At 35.3% G+C, this 17,090-nt stretch overlaps 1 protein-coding gene across 9 annotated transcripts; it reads left to right on the top strand.

Annotated features, from left to right (window-relative positions):
• Window positions 1–793: 793 nt before the first annotated feature.
• Window positions 794–6,392, top strand: LOC110879303 (elongation factor 1-delta 1). 9 transcript variants are annotated; one of them, XR_004867708.1, is made up of 6 exons: window positions 800–1,371; window positions 1,490–1,577; window positions 1,727–1,847; window positions 3,114–3,205; window positions 5,414–5,540; window positions 6,175–6,392. XR_004867708.1 is itself a non-coding variant. In XM_022127733.2 (6 exons), exons 2-6 carry the CDS (start codon window positions 1,298–1,300, stop codon window positions 3,917–3,919), a joined length of 456 nt encoding a protein of 151 aa, XP_021983425.1. In that variant the 5' UTR covers window positions 805–1,178; window positions 1,280–1,297; the 3' UTR covers window positions 3,920–4,113. The 9 variants fall into 9 exon arrangements, 6 of the variants coding, with proteins under 6 accessions (XP_021983428.1, XP_021983426.1, XP_021983427.1 ...); XM_022127733.2 differs by lacking the exons at window positions 5,414–5,540; window positions 6,175–6,392 and adding an exon at window positions 3,839–4,113 and having other exon boundaries at window positions 805–1,178; window positions 1,280–1,371; XM_022127732.2 differs by lacking the exons at window positions 5,414–5,540; window positions 6,175–6,392 and adding an exon at window positions 3,839–4,113 and having other exon boundaries at window positions 806–1,167; window positions 1,280–1,371.
• Window positions 6,393–17,090: the final 10,698 nt, after the last annotated feature.

The raw sequence follows: 17,090 nt of genomic DNA on the forward strand, positions 1-17,090 counted from the left end.
ATTAAAATCACTATTTATTTCAATTCATTTATTAATATGTACTAGTAATAGTAATAGTAATAATAATGTATTTGTCTTATCGGTTTTAATTGACGTGGGATTTGTTTTGATCTGATTTGGGCTACAAATTGAGGTATGTTTTTTTCTTAAATGTATTTTTATTTTAGTGTGTCAATTTATGAGGTATGTTTTTTCTTAAATGTATTTTTATTTTAGAGTGTCAATTTAAATTTTCGATTCACAAGTTTGAATAAAAAATACATTCTGATATAATAAAACGAGTTATTGTAAATGAATTTGTGTTGGATCTGTGAATAGTGGTAGAACAAGACTTTTTGGTTGAGATCGGTAACTTAGATTTAAATTAGTTAATTCGGTTTCAACTGAATTTGTAATTGAATTCATATTCGGTTCGGTTAGGCATTTATTCAAATTGGTTTGGTCTGGTTCGGTTTTCGGTTACAACCGAAAAAACAAAAATGAATTAATCGGACGTAACTAACCAAATTAATCGATCCGATGAACACCCCTAGTTAAAATAACAACCGTTTTCTGCTTTATCATACAACCAATATTACCAATACGACTCATATGATGTGAGTCATGTGACAGACTCGTGTACAAATTGAGCTATCATAAAACACAAGAGGGATACTTTTCGATAAAAGACACCAACACATGGACCCATTTATATATACTCTAACTTTCAACATTTTGGTGTTGTATGAGTTGTACAGTTTGCATAAGTTATGTTTTGTGCTAATGCATGTTGTATGTTATGTAATATTAGATGTACAATACTTTTTAGAAGTTGTGCCCTTCCTTTTGCTGATGCATGTTCCAGACTTTCACTTTTCCCAAATTTAGATCTAGGGTTAATGAGAGAGACGATTCTGGAGAGAAAGATTCGCCGGCCACCGGATACACAACCCGTCGACTATCTGGATATATTGATAGAAGTGGGTGTGAGTCCAAAGAATGCAATATTGTGAAAATCATCAGGAGGATCAAACCAAAGGCTATATTTCCACTTCATTCAAACTCTAATTTTACCATCCTTCTAGAGCTTTAAGAAGAAGAATCAAAGAAGAACGCAACTTTCCACTGATCTCCACTTCATTTAAACCCTAATTTCAACGAAGGTCCACCGTAGCAAGTCATAGGCTCGTAATCTTCCTGTACCAAAACCCTAATTTACAGATTCATATGCAATTTCATCATCGTTACTGGTGCTATTGCTAATTGTTCCGGGGTTTCGTTATTTGTTCATGTGTGTCAGGGAGATTTGGTTACAAAGATGAATAATAATGTTTTTCTTTCCAACGTGGCTTCTGTGGTTAAACGAGTGAGGAAGATGACCGACAGAGTTTCGTAAGTTCTTTAATTTTGATGCTTTGTTGATTTTACACTTCTTAATGAAATTTTTAACCCTGTGGGTTGTGCAAGTTAGGACATACTTATTGTTAAATTGCTTGCAGTGGTGTCTCAGACTCTCAGCTGAAGGAAGTGGTGTTACTGTAGAGGGATCTGCTTCTTTCACAGAAGAGGCTGATACAACTCCTGTTGCTGACACAAAGGTATAATGATCTTAGTTTTTATCATTTTTTTTGTTAATCTGTCTTTCTTATTGTTTGATGATTTGTTATGTGGTATACTGGTGTTGTATTTATCACTTTTTTTAACCCTCACTAAAATGTGATTTCATGCTCATGTATGTATTATCAAGGTTGCTATTGATGAAGATGATGACTGTGGTGTGGATCTTTTTGGTGAAGAGACCGAAGAGGAGAAGAAGGCTGCTGAAGGTCATGCAGTTGCAGTTAAGGCATCTGGAAAGAAGAAAGAATGTGAGTTTTTGCTCATATTCTATATTCTTGATATTTACTATATCTCTGAATATTACTTTTCTCAACATGGTTTCTGTTTTATTTACTTTTATTCTCTTGGTTATGTTATTAGTTGGAAACTCTTTAGTCTTGAATTGATGGATGTAAATTGGTACAGGATGCTAATATCCCAGTTCTGGATATAGATTGTACCAATTATAACTCTTTAAAAGTAACTTTCATTTTATAGGATGTTAACATCCCAGTTCTGCACCCATGTATATAAGACTATGGGGTATGGGGCGGGGGTTGGGGCGTGGGTTGGGTGTAAACGCCCAAGTCACCACCCCGGGTGGGCTTGGGTTTCGGCGTGGCCCCTTGGGCGGGGGTTTCAGCCTGAGCGTTGGGCGGGCCTAGCGATCTTCCGTGGCCGGCTCTCATTGGCTGGGTTGGCTAGGCTATAGGTGTAGGATTTAAATTTAAACAATAACCATTTGGCCAAGCCAAACCGATACCCCAAGTACTGTAAAACCCCCCCACCACCTGTCCACATCGCTACCCCAACCCTTCACTCCCCCTACCCGAACCCACTACCCACACTTGAAAAATGGCCTCATGGACGCATGAGGAAGAGATAGCACTTGTAACGAGCGTCGTGGACGCGATGAAGGGCCGCCAACCCGGTGAGACCCGTTACTGGTCGGAAGCTTTCGCTTGCTACCGGCACAACGTGGGCGCACGAGGAAGAGATAGCATTTGTAATCCTTTTTTTGGTAGGATTTTGTAATTTTTAGGAAATTTTAATAATAATTTTAGGCTTTTTTTAATTTTGTGTGTATTTTTATAATAATTTTAGGCTTTTTTCAATTTTTTTTATAATAATTGACACGTGGCCAACCCACGCGGGCTAGCCACGCCCCGCCACACCAACCCAACCCACACGTGTCAACCCATGCCCCAAACCCCCGCCCCACCATACCCCACGGTCTAAATTATCAAGGGTTGTTTAAAAGTAACTTTCATTTCACTTGGAACGAAAAAATATAGAGATGGAAACTTGATCTTTCACGTTACTTTGTAGTTCTGTGTGTTAGTTATCATCAACTTTTAATTTTGATATATCTAAACATAGCAACTCAGTAGCAAGATGCTAGAAACAGGTGAGTCATTTAAAAAAACAAGGCTTTTTCTAATACCAGATTTTTCATTCAACGCAAGTATTATATCATTCAAACGTATTATGTATTAGTTAACTTCACTCCATGATTGATAATAATTGTATATCAGGGCTCTGGAGGTACAACTTTGTTTCAACTACAAATTCTCTTGCAAAATGTTTGACAAAGCCTAGCATTTACATTCCTATCAAGATACAAAAGGTACATATCACAAACTTCTTATAGATTTGTGGATCTGGCTTTTGTGTTACAGTTGAATTACAAATAAAATGTGCTGAACCATATGTATAAAAATATAGATAATTAATTTATAATTTTGTTTAAATTGGCAAGAACTACTGTAGCAACTACTATTTTCCTAAGCTTAATGAGATTTGGGTTGGGTTGGTGGGTTACTATGGAACTTGATCATAACACTAGCTTATAGAATACAATAACCGACCCGACTGTCAGTGGCGCATCTTTTATAGGGCGGGCGGGAGGGGGCGGCCGCCCCACCGAACTTTTCGCTTATTAGTGGAGAGTATGTAGTTTTCGTATAAACTTTTTTTTTGGTATACACGTTTTCAACCCCCCGGTCTTATAGAAATTTTTGGGTATATACATTTTCGACCCCCGGTCGGAAATCTCAAGCTTCGCCACTGCCGACTGTGTTGCCTAAGCTTCAGTTAAAGGAGATGAAAGTTTTGATAATATAGACAATGTTTCTTATGGTACAGTTGTGTGAGATCAAGTCTTTTTTCAAATAAATACGAGTATGAGTGAGAATTGGAACAGTCTAGGTCTGGTGCTTACAAAAGCTTTGAAACAAAATTGTTTTTGAGAATGGGTCAGGTACCTTGGCTGCTGCTATTGAAGGAACATAGGCGATGTCTTAGTTGCAGGTTAGAAACCGTTACCGGGTACTGGCGCTAACATGGGAGCAATGACAAAAGTTTGATATGGGTCAAGTTGGGTAGTGCAGCTTGCTGGGTATTGCTGTTGTATGCCTGTATGATTTAGTTTATTATGTTTGTTTTCCTTTTTGTTTCCCTTGGTGTACTGGGGTGAGCCTCTGGCTTGTGGTTTTTTTATGTGTTAATAATAAAAATGGTGTTTTGTTTGCCAAACACGGCGGGTAATATATGTGGCCCCGGCCGCAACGCGGCGGATGCTATTTCTAGTTTACTCCAATTGAGCTATCATAAACAATGGCGATCTAGTGGCTACAGCATCCATGTCATAAGTGGGCTACACCATAGTTATGATATTACTTTTGTATGACACTTCTTATGGGAATCCCAACGGTATCAAACTCAACAAATAAATTTAGGTTAATTTTATTTCTAACATGAATTCATATCAATATAAGTAGTTCATCATCTATCTATACTTTCTATAAAAGGAGAAATCCAAATGACATAAGAAAAGCTGATGTGTCAGCAGGAGAGGGTGTCCAACAAGGCTTTTCTTATCTCATTATTACATTATAAAGCCTAATATATAAATCACTTTAAAATACATTTAATGTTCTATCGAACCACTGCTTGTGTATTCAAGTGTTAAAGGTCTGACCCACATTCCAAAGGGCAAACCACTGCCCATCTACAAGAAAGTAGCAGATGGTTCCTTTGGTAAATGTATACCTAGCAGCAGATGTTTTGAAATTGCGGGTAATTTGAATTTTAAAATGCATGGGGATATGTAATTTTCAATTAATGTATGTCACCCGCCAATAAACATCTGTTGAGATTCAAAATTCTGGCTCCACATTCAAAATTCAAAATTCAAACCATATATTCTAACCCTATAAATAAGGGTTAATAATTTGGCTCCACATTCAAAGCTCTCCCGCTCACATCTATGAGCGTGTCTCTCCCTCTCAAATGCATCTTTCTCATGATTCAGCCGCTAATCTCCGATTACACTTCTTTGTTCGAATGTTTGGTGATTATGTTTACATGTTATCGTCCCAGTATCATTGTTCCAACATCGTCGTTTCAATGAAGCTTCCCATCACACATCAACCTTTCAGTATCGATGTTGCAGTATCATTGTTGCAATATCGTGATTAGTTGCATGTGATATCTTCTTCGATGGGAGACTTACATGGTTTTATAGAAAGTATATATAGATTCGTGCAATATCGTGAAAAGTCAGATGTAGTACAACAGTTCTGTTTCGCCCTTTGCATATTAGGTTTGTTTCTTATTTTGATTAACTGTTGATGATGTTGAGAGTTTTTATAGACACTGAAATTTTAAAATATTTTAAGATGCATGTTTATATTATTAAAATGAGCTATTACATAGAAAAATACAAATTTAAAGAAATATTTATAAAGGATTACACGCTAGAGTTAACACTTGCTAGGATTTCATAGACTCTGGCCTTTCTCCATGTGATTTCATGTTCTCTTTTGATTTTCAGGTCAGTTAGCATGTTGCAGATTTTCTGATCCTGTTTTAGAAGTTGTGTCAGAAACCCCTCTTCATTCTTCTGGAACTCTGATGGAGGAGAGTCGAGGACTTCATCGAGCAATGCTATGTTGTTCCAGGTTTTGTTGTAATTAGTATCATTTATTATGTCGACTTTCCTGTTTAGTTCTTCGTCTGTTCTTTGTTCTTTGAGTGACCACATGGAGAAGTGTGTTTTAACATTGCTGGTGTCTAACCAGTGGTAGAAGCTGAAGTTTGCCATGTAGATTTTTTGTTGGTTTTCTGGTTTGGAACAATTTTTGACAGAAAGTGATTTGTAGGACAATTTGTTGATGTTTTGAATCAAAAGTAATCATCAGTCTTTTATAGAGTTTAAAAAACGCGTCTACATGGTAAATCAAGAGGTTAATTGTAATTGTGATAATCTAATTTAGTTCTTTGAACTTCAAAATTTTGTCCCTTGGGTTTCTTGGTATTTAATTTTACAGTTTTCCCATAAAAGTTGGGGTTTGGAAAGGTGTTTGCATTAAAAGATTGATATTTTAAAATATACATTAATTAATATGTTTATATTAAATGTACACGTTTTCATAATACCAAATTTCAGTATATAAACTCATAGTCACTTCACCTGTTTTTCATCACGTTTCCTACGAAGATATCATAATTTCAGGAAAGTCGAGTAATATAGTTTATTCAAATGGCATCATTCACAAATGCAAAATCAGATGATTTCAAGCAACGTTTTGTCAGGTAAATCGAGGAACATGTGTATGAAGATAGGGCTACTCTTCAAGAGTTGAAGAGATGTTTTGATGGATTGCAAGTTGGCCTGTTCACTAGAGAGCAGGTTTCCAGAGATCTTATGCGGATGCCTTTAACCTCTGTTCGTGAGCTTTGTGTTGTCAGTAATATAGAGTGCGGTGATAGAGATGTGGAGTTCATGGCGATGTTGAAGGACATACATCGAGAGGTTCAGCAATCGATGGAGTTGAAGCTAAAGTTTCTTAATTCTTGCTGTTATTGTTAGATTTGACAACTAATGTTGTTCAGTATTTGATGTTATTATTATTATTGGAGTTTTAAGTTTTAATGTTATGAATAAATGAATAAATTTTAGATTATGTTCATGTTGAATTGTGTTTGAACATGTTGTGTTTTGATTTTAGTTATTTAGTGTTTGAGTAAGATTTAGATTATGTTCATGTTGAATTGTGTTTAAACATCTGTTTGGTAAGTCAACAGAGGTTTAATAGTATGAAGGGTTGGTTTGATGGTGAACAGATGATAAAAAGATAAAACAAATGTTTAGAATTTGATCAGAAATAGCAGCTTTTTGAAGAATTTGTGCTCCTGCAAATTACAGAGAGTCAATACTTCGAGTTGTAAAAGGTCTGTTGTAGTTAAAGTTTGGCAAAAGAGAACATTTGCTGATGATGAAAAAACTGTGTATTCTAACGACTGTTGATACTAACAGTGGTTGGGCTAATGATGAATAAGTATTATTATATAACGTCTGCTGTAAGTATTATTATATAATTTTGTTTATCAATAACAGTTTTTTGGAAGAATTTACGGTATATTTTGGTGTTATAAAATTTGTGTTGTAGCTAAAATCTGACAAAAGAGAACATCTGCTGATGAATAAATGTTTGAAGATACAAAGGTCTGCTATGGGTCAACAGATGTTAAAGAACAACAGATGATATTCAATCTGAAAATGCTTAACAGAGGATTTGATATTAACAGTGGTTGGGCTAATGATGAATAAGTATTATTATATAAAGTCTGCTATAAATATTATTATATAATTTTTTTATCAACAACAATTTTTAGGAAGGATTTACCGTATATAATAATGTTATAAAAGGTGTGTTGTAGCTAAAGTCTGACAAAAGAGAGCATCTGCTGATGAATAAATGTCTGAAGATGCAAAGGTCTGCTATGGGTCAACAGTGGTTGGGCTAATGATGAATAAGTATTATTATATAACGTCTGCTATAAGTATTATTATATAATTTTTTTTATCAACAACAATTTTTTGGAAGGATTTACTGTATATTTTTGTGTTATACAAGGTGTGTTGTAGCTAAAGTCTGACAAAAGAGAGCATCTGCTGATGAATAAATGTCTGAAGATGCAAAGGTTTGCTATGGGTCAACAGATGTTAACGAACAACAAATGATATTCAATCTTAAAAATACTTAACAGAGGATTTGATACTAACAGTGGTTGGGCTAATAACAGATGTTAGAATTACGACTGTTGAGTTACACTGATTGAAAAAAAATGTTTTTGAAACTTCTGCTTGCCTAAAAATACATCCACTGTTAAAGGTTACCGTCTGTTGTCATAATTTCTGTTTATCCTAATGATTGTTGATTTACTAAACTGCTGACTGTCATCCATTATGACTACAGAGGTTCTGACGTGGGCAGATGTTAGCTAAAAATAAAACAACTGCTGAAAGTTATCATCTGTTCTCATAACTTCTGTTTATCTAACGATTGTTTGACTCACACTGTTCCCAACGACCAACAGAGGTTTCCAAACAACTGTTATCGGTTGGCGCAAGAGAGCTTCTCATGTGGACAGATCTTAGCCATCAAATATTTGTAACTACTGCCACGTCAGCATTCACTTCTTCTCTCTATATAAAATTACATTTATTCAACCCGCACAATAAACGATGTTCTTAAATATATAACTTTTTATTATTTAATATATAAAATTATATTTACTCAACACGTGTAATAAATGGGGTTTTTAAAAATATATTGTTTTTTTATTTAGTATACAAAATTTCATTTATTTAACCCATGTAATACACGGGGTTCTAACCTAATTAGGAAATAAGAGAAATTTCTAACCATGCAAATAATTCATGTATATAACTATAATATTTAAAATTATTAATTGTTATTTTACTTACAAAAATAGTCTATAAATCAATACCACTTTGAATCTTAGTACAAAAATAGCTTGAAAACTCACTTTAATTGCTAATTTGTCGTAAAAATTTTTTTTAGAATCGGACATAATAATGAACTGGTTGCCTTATCGGTCCCTTGGTAGAACCTGTTAGACGGGTTTTGACATCATAATTACCTTTTAAAACATTTAAATAATACATAAAATATTAATATATCATATTAAATTGAAAGTTTTAAATAAGTATGTTGTTATACTAGTAATATTAAAAAAACATAACTATATTTCTATAAAATATATTTAAAAATAATAAAACAATAATGAAAATTTCAAAAATAAAATATATTAAATAACTTTGGAATGTGTTTAGTTTAAACTAATGGGTTATCATTCGCACTCCACGTAAGGTTCAAAACGTAGATAAAAATAAGCAAATAACCAAAGTGATGATAAAAAAACCACTTGTCCACGTCTCGACGGGGTATAGTTGAAATTCACGGAAAAGTTACATCGTTATATACTAAAACCAAGTTAAACAGTGAAAAGAGTAACTAATTTAGGACTCACGCGTTGCGATGGGTTCGTTAAACGGGGAAAATAGACGTATAAACATTGAACCACATATGCATGTTGTAGCTTGTTAACTCGTAAAATTTAGACCAAAACGTAAAATAAAAATTCATTGTGTCAAACTTTGTAAAAGATGAAAAACATGAAGGTTAAAAGTAAAAAAAAAACTACAAAAGAACAAAACCACAAAATAATAAAATTGGTGTTATTCCTAAACACCATAAATGTGATATATAATAATTATAATACAATACTTTCCTTGTAGAGTTGAAAAAAGCTACCGACATTCTAAATGACAATATGATTGATGACTATAAAATAATTTCAATCTTGATAAAAATTATTGATTTACTTATTTTTTTCCCGAACATTCAACATACTTATTAGACATAATAAAACAGGGCCAACAAGAAAATGGAAGTCTCAAATACAAATGTTGAAAAATAGGAAACAACTGACAAAAGATGATTACATAAAAACATCTCTAACATTGAAATCCAACCAACCATCCTAATTTAAGCCAACAACCTTGGACCTGTTTTGGATCCAAATAAATGAATCATATTTTACAGACTCCACGATCTTCTCTATCGATCATCCTCCTCTACAAAATTCTCTATCATATATGTCTTCCAATAGCCCCAAAATGTCATATAAGTCACCGCTAGAACAACCTTTTTCCATATTTGCAAACCCGATTATTTCTCTATCCATTCCACCACTTCTCGACTAGAACATCCTGACAAGGGAAATGGATTTTGAATCATCTCATAATATTTCACCTGAAGGATCTAGCTTCCAAACAAGATACAAACAAATGTTTCGTGTCCTTCAGCATGTACCCACGTCGTTTGCACAAAAGATTTTTTAGTACAAACTGAAAGTCCCCGGGATCCCCTGGATTGATGACGAACAACATTATTGCACTTGATTCATGACGTGAAACATCAAAATATGAACAAGATAGAAAGATGTAGAAAATGAAAACCTTTATTATTGAATCATTCATCACATATTATATAACCCGAAAGAGTATACATCATCTACAAGCTGGTTTAGATCACTAAGATCTAAAGCTAGCTTTCTCTCACTAACACATAGTTTCCCTCTCTAGAATGTGCACACACTGATCAGGAATTACAGGAGTTTGTGAGAGTTGCACAAAGCTTCCCCTAATCTAACCTATACACCACATATATGGGCTAGGGCAACAAACTCAGACACATAAGTCCTGACAAAGATACCTAGTCCGAATTTACAAGGCCTAGTCCGAATTTACAAGGCCTAGTCCGAATTTGTAACATAACAAATTCAGACACTACATATAAGGAACACTAATAAATTCGGATAGCACAAAGTAACTAGGAGGTCCGAATTTATATCATATTGAACTCCTTTACAACATAACAAATTTGGACAGCTAGTCCGATTTTAACTAAAAAATTCGGACATGCATACTTTTGACTTCTTGACTTGGACTTCTGCTTTGGTTGACCAGAACTGATAAAGTACAGTTACATGATGGGAGTTGCACTTACACAAACTTCTCTATGCAGCAAGGCCATTTTTGTAATACCCCACTCGTAACCCGGGTGATTATGAACTATTAATACACTTACAACGGAAACAAATTGAACTTCCATTAAATCTTATAATCGTCTGAGTATAACATATTATTTATTTACAATATTTAGCATCTAGAACTCTAAGTCTTCAGGTCTCACTTGTCCTCTCTTTATTCCTGACGTTGTCTCACTTATTCAGTTTACAAAACACAGTTGAGATGCATGAAACATGGTGTAACACCCCAATCGCGTAACACAACAACACGCGGCGGAAACATCAGGGAGTCACGTTACAAATTGCTCACAACACATGGTACTAAATTGTTTCATTATATTAACATTTTTTTCAATACAAAGAATACATGTAATTGTCTTTTGTTTAAAGAAGTCTAAGGTCAGATGCGATCCAATGTGTAGCATGCTTGAAATAATCGAAAACCTGAAACATATGTGAAAAAAGACCTCAACAAAGAATGCTGGTGAATACATAGGTTTTGTCAGCGAAACTAATGGCAAAAGGTTTGGTATTGCAATACTTTGACAACTACGAGAGTTGTCAATTGAAAATGGAATCTTTGAAACCAAACAATTGCAAAAAGGTTTAGCATTGCAATACATTATCTTGATTATGAAACTTGTGACAAAAGAGTTTTGTATATGGCAATATTATTATTACTAGGTAATTTTTATGCCATTGAAAATTGTACTTTGGTCTTTGTTACAACATTGAAATCAGTCATAAACTTGTGAGAGTATTATTAGAAATACGATCAAGGATTTATAATAGTACTTTGGATATCCTTCTAAGAATCTAACATATTAAAATATGGAAGATTCTACAAGGATTTGGATATTGAACATTTGAATCAACTAAACACAAGAATCCTAAAGTGATTTGGATAACGCTACAAGGGTAATACAATAAGAACACTTATATATAGGAAGTACCAGCGGTATATCCACTATGTTTTTATGCTATTACACTAGTTTCGGTGTCTAAATCACTACTAATCACATAAACACATAATCATCAACTTGGTCACTTCTTCTTGTACATACACATTAAAGTACACAAAGAATCTAATCAAGGACTTCAATCTAGCACTTTAAACATCCCACAAGAATCTAACTATGAAGATAGATAGATCCTATAAGGATTTGGTTTGGTCACATCAACTTGCACATACGCATTAAAGTACACGAAGAATCCAATCAAGGAATTCAATTTAGCACTTTAAACATCCCACAAGAATCTAACTATGAAGATAGATAGATCCTATAAGGATTTTGTTGGGATTGAACCCTACCAGAGGAACAGATAATGTAAAGCCAAAACCGGATCACATCAGAGGACTACAATAAGCAGCAGTTTACACTTTGCTTTCCCCTTGACAGTGGTATTCTAACAGCTGATGGATCTTATGTACTGCTCACTACAACAACTGATGAACCAAACACTGATGAAACTCTAAAGAACTGCTGAAGACAAACATTGTTGCTCTATCTACTGCTGTTTTCTAAGTATTGCTGAAGACACAAGCACTGCCCACTCAAAGACTGATCACCTTTGAAGAAAGCACTGAAGTTCAACATCAGTGCTCAGGCTACAACAGTGGAACGTGAAGCAGTTGTTACCTCTTGGTTTGTATTGTACTAATAATCAGATGTTGCATATCAGTAGTTTGTTTAGAACAGTGTATATAGGTTGTTAGTTTGTTAGATGTCACTATCATGGTGACGTCAGCTGAGATGCGTCAGTGGTTTGGTTTGCCTATAAATGGAGCAGTACCCTGTACTGTTACATTTGATTGACTGAGTAGATTCTTCTTCTCCAGTCCAATCCTTTCATCTTGTGCAACCAACCTTGGGGTATCAGGCTGAGGGGGAGCTTAGTATTGTAAGCATGCTTGTAATCTTTTGATTTTCATTGTAATCATTCGACTCAAAGTAAAACAAGTGTTTAAACATACTATTCTCTTCTATGTTTGTGTTTACAAAGTTTGTATCCATTTCCGCTGCACTTTTCACTGTTTAAATATTCTCTGACTGTTCAATTTATACAAACAAACACAATCATGAGAGCCTCTGATCCTAACAATTGGTATCAGAGCTTGGACAGTCAAATTCGATCTAACAATCAATTTGACATAACAGTTCAGCTCACAATTCATTGATACTAAGGTTGGTCGTATTTCAGTTGAAAAACAGAGTAACGAGAAATCATGTTCAAAATGATGACTCAAAAGCTCTGTAAAACAACCAAGATGTCATAAGATTTACAGATCTCATACAACTGGTGATGTCATGCACAAATCACTCATGGTTTCCAGATCTGGAAACTTATCTGAAAACTATGGTGTGTTCATCTTCATTCAAAATTGATTTCAACTGTTGTTATGAAATTTGTGATGTTTTCATATTTTACATTAAAGTATGTACCTCAGATCAGCAAAACCTATGTTCATCTAAACACTAGTGTTCTGCTGACATAGAAAGAGGGAAATAAAGCTTTAGTCAAAATTTCTTATGTGCTCAAAGGCAGGTTGAGAATCCTCAAAAGGACCAAATCAACTTTGTCAAAACACATTAAGAAAATAAGGTGTCAAAACAGTCCTAATCATACGTAATGTGAGATCTGGTAATAAAGCATGCACAAATGTGGTCAGATCTCTCAAAACATTACTTCAAAATGATTCTGGACTAAGCTTGTTCAAAATAAAATCTCCCAGTGAGTATTTCTGAACATGTGAATAAAAAGGGTAAAAAGGGAAAAAGAAAATGAACAAATCTCAAAGTGTGGTTATCTCAAAACTTTTGAAATCAAAAGAAAAGAGTATAAGCATAAAAAACTCTTGAGGTTAAAGTTGGGTAAAACAATGGAATCATGCAACTGTGTGCATTCATCAATACAGGAATTGTTCAGGTAACAATGACATTCCCAGTGATTAACCTTAAAAGAAGAATTTACAATCGATTGACAAGAAAATGACCCCAAACAATGGTCAAAATAACTTGAGAATGACATAATCATGAACTTATTGAAAAGCTCTCAGATCCTTTTGATAAATTTCAAAACTCCTTTAAATTTTTTTAAGGTGTTTTTCTCAAATAAAACCAGATATATATTACTTCTTGTAAAATATATTTTGTACTTTTACTCATTTTTGTTAGTAAAAGTTCATCTCTGGTCAGGATCCAATTTCCTTATTTTTGTGTGAAATTACTATCCTTAAATCTGATCAAAAGGAAATGGCACACATATCAAGGTCATGTTAAGCTCAAGTTTGGTTGTCACAGATCAAAAATTGATTGCAAATTGATTTTGAACTACTGAGATAATCATGTTCTAGTTCAAGAATTAGATACAAAATGAGTTGTTTTAGTAGAAAAGTTTTCATCATCTGGGATGCTAAACCACTGTCTGGAATAATGGACATTTGGCAAAACCTTGAACAAAAATTTCTGTAGATAACTGCTGGCAATTTAATCTTGATAATATACATCTAAAATGTATTTTGTTAAGAATAGCAATTCTGGTGTTCAACAGATGCTAGATAAGATATTGTGCTTTCATAAGACAAAATCAATTCCTACATCTGGACAAGCAGATGCTTAAATTATTTGTCAAAAGTCAAAACACTGCTGCACAAACAGTTGTTACACAAATGATCCTCATTATTGTTTTCAACCACTGCTGTTTCTTAAATGCTGTTGTGCCTCAACATCTGTTCTCTAAAGTATGTCCACTGCTAATAGTCAACCCCTGCTCGTTCAAAAACACTGATGTTTAAAATCATTGTTTTATCCACTGATACACCCACTGCTTCATTTCATTACCGTTGTAACTACTGATGATTGATCCATCAGAGGTTGTCAAAACAACTGTCCTTCAAAAACACTGATGTTTAAAATCATTGTTTTATCCACTGATACACCCACTGCTTCATTTCATTACCGTTGTAACTACTGATGATTGATCCATCAGAGGTTGTCAAAACAACTGTCCTCCATTATTTACCATTTCATCAAGGGTTGGCACGTGGTCAGCTTTTAGCCGTCAGATCATTATAACCGCTGCCACATCAGCATTCACTTTTTTCCTAAAATAAAACCCTGATTAAATCCAAAAAGGGTTTCATTGTCGAATTGAATTCCAAACATTCTCTTCAAAGCAGTTTCCCTCTCATAACTCCAAAAACTTTCTTCGATCTTCTTCATCAAAAATGACGAAACCAAAATCGAAGTCAAAATCAAAACCATCTTCTTCCTCCACCCCATCAGACGCCACTCAAATGGCCGCTGAAACCACAGAGATTCGCTACAAATCTCCACACAACTATGTGGGTATACTCACAAAACCCACAACTGACAACACCTTCGACTCCATCATTGACATCTTATCTGCATCAAAGTACAAAACTTTGATAACAGCAGACGCTCCCATTTATCTTCAAACCCAGAGAGAGTTCTGAAAAAATGCCACCCTTGAAAAACAAGGAGACATCATCACAGCCATCAACTCCTCGATACAGGGTAAGAAGGTTCACATCTCTCCACAATCCATTTCTGAAATCTTTAAACTCGATGATTTGAAAGGAAAAACCTCATTTTCTAAAGACGAGTTGAAAAATGATTTCTTAAACAGGGGCTATGCAGAGCAACCAAAAAGGGATACCTTACAAAAAGGTTATTTTCCTTCTGCACCCAAATTTTTATTTCACACACTGTTAATGTGTGTTTCTAATAAAACAACGTCTTTTAATGAAACACCAACAAAAATTCAATGCCTAGGGTATGCAATTTTAAATAATAAAAACTTTAATTACTCCCAGGAAATATTTGATGATTTGGTAAAAAATGTTGATAATAAGGCATTTCTGCTCTTTCCAAGATTTTTAAGCTACTATTTTGAACAAAAGTTTGTAGAGAAAGAAGCAGATTTGCCCAAATAAGGTGCCTCTTTTAAAATAAACTGCTTAACACCTGAAACATTCTCTAGAATGTTGGCACCAATAAAAACAAAAGCAGAGGTGCCTGAGCAGAATTTAGCAGATGAAACTGCTCCTCAGGTATCTGCTGCTGAGCCCACTGCTCCAGGTGATCAAAGCAGCACACCCACTGTTTTGAAACCCACACCTGCCACCACTAAAAAGACAAAAAGAAAAACATCCAGAAAGCCCACCAAATCCAAACCAAAGGCAACTCTGGAAGATGAGATCCCAGAGTCAATGCTAGTGACAGCACAAAAGTCACCAATAACCACTGCTGCTACTTCCTCATAGCAGATGGGAGAAAGATCTCAATCCCAGCCTCAAACTCCTCTTGCATCCTCACAAAAGGATCAGGTTGTAAGCACAGGGACCCCACAATATGAAGCTCTGGACCCACTCGGATCCATCTTCCACAGTCCTGATCCCAAGGACATGTCTCTTTCAACCCCTTTACCCTCACCCCACATAATACCACCATCCACCATACCTTTGTTGCATACAGCAGATGTTACTCAGACACAAACCAGTTCCTCTCAACCACCTATCACTGAGAGTATACTTCAACAGGTGACTGGGTCTGATGTTGACACTTCTGTTATCCCAGCAACAACTGAGGAGGTCACACAGAAGGAATTACAAGTAATTCCTGACAGTAGTTCAAGTGGAGCAGCCACTACAAGTGTTGAATCTACAGGTTTACACTTGGACAGTGGTTTCATTAGTAAGACTCCCTTGAAGGCAATTTCTTCTATAGCACCCCTAAGAACCACCAGTGAGTTTGTTTTGACTACTGGCAACATCAAAAGGTTATCAAGTGCTGAAGAAAGAAGTCCCCAGTACCAAGAACAAGGGGCATCAATGACTGATTTTTGGGACACTGTTCCTAAATCATTCATTGGTAAAACCACTGCTGGTGGGGATTCAGATGATCCTGTTAACTCAGGTGATGATTCAAGATATCAGGAATTGACGGGCAGGGTTGAAAACCTTGAAACTTCAGTTGCCGAAATAAAGGATATGGTGCAGCAGCTGTTAAAAGCTCAGAAAGCCCAATCCACTGCTGCTTCAGCTCAAGCATCTGCTCAACAAGCACCTGCTGCAAATGAGTTATGGAACTTATTCCAACCACTGCTGGAAAGACAAAAGCAGATGGCAGATCAGCAGCATGCCATACATGTTCAAAAGTTGACAAATATGGTGGAATCAAGAATCAAGGATACTCAGGCGGATATAAAAGCTATAAAAGCTCATATTCAAAGTGCCTCTGGAAAGGTTCCCTCCACTGTTCTCTTCATGAACGAACCCTTCTCAGATAATGCCAAAAAGGGGGAGAAGATCAAGTGGAAGAAAAAGGGAATTGACGATGGTATATATGTTGAGCCAGAAAGTAGCCAAACCAAAACTGCAGTATCAACACACACCACATCACCACACACCACCACAACTACTGTTCCACCACCATCTGTGTCTACAGCACAAAAACCACCATTACCATCACAAACAGCCAAACCATTATCACCCCCTGCCAAAAAGTAGAAGACAACAGATGTTACAACATCTGTTGTAATGGCAACAGTGGTTGAAACACCAGTTGTTTCAACTACTGTTAGTC

The sequence above is a fragment of the Helianthus annuus genome, chromosome 9 (genome assembly GCF_002127325.2).
Source record: "Helianthus annuus cultivar XRQ/B chromosome 9, HanXRQr2.0-SUNRISE, whole genome shotgun sequence".
Classification (NCBI taxonomy): domain Eukaryota; kingdom Viridiplantae; phylum Streptophyta; class Magnoliopsida; order Asterales; family Asteraceae; genus Helianthus; species Helianthus annuus.

Bases quoted from the DNA above. Each gene is read 5' to 3' on its own strand.
- LOC110879303 (XM_022127733.2), top strand. From the start codon at position 1,298: ATGAATAATAATGTTTTTCTTTCCAACGTGGCTTCTGTGGTTAAACGA. The intron at 1,578-1,726 runs GTATAATGATCT...TGTATTATCAAG, and splicing joins CTCCTGTTGCTGACACAAAG to GTTGCTATTGATGAAGATGA. The intron at 1,848-3,113 runs GTGAGTTTTTGC...ATTGTATATCAG, and splicing joins ATCTGGAAAGAAGAAAGAAT to GGCTCTGGAGGTACAACTTT.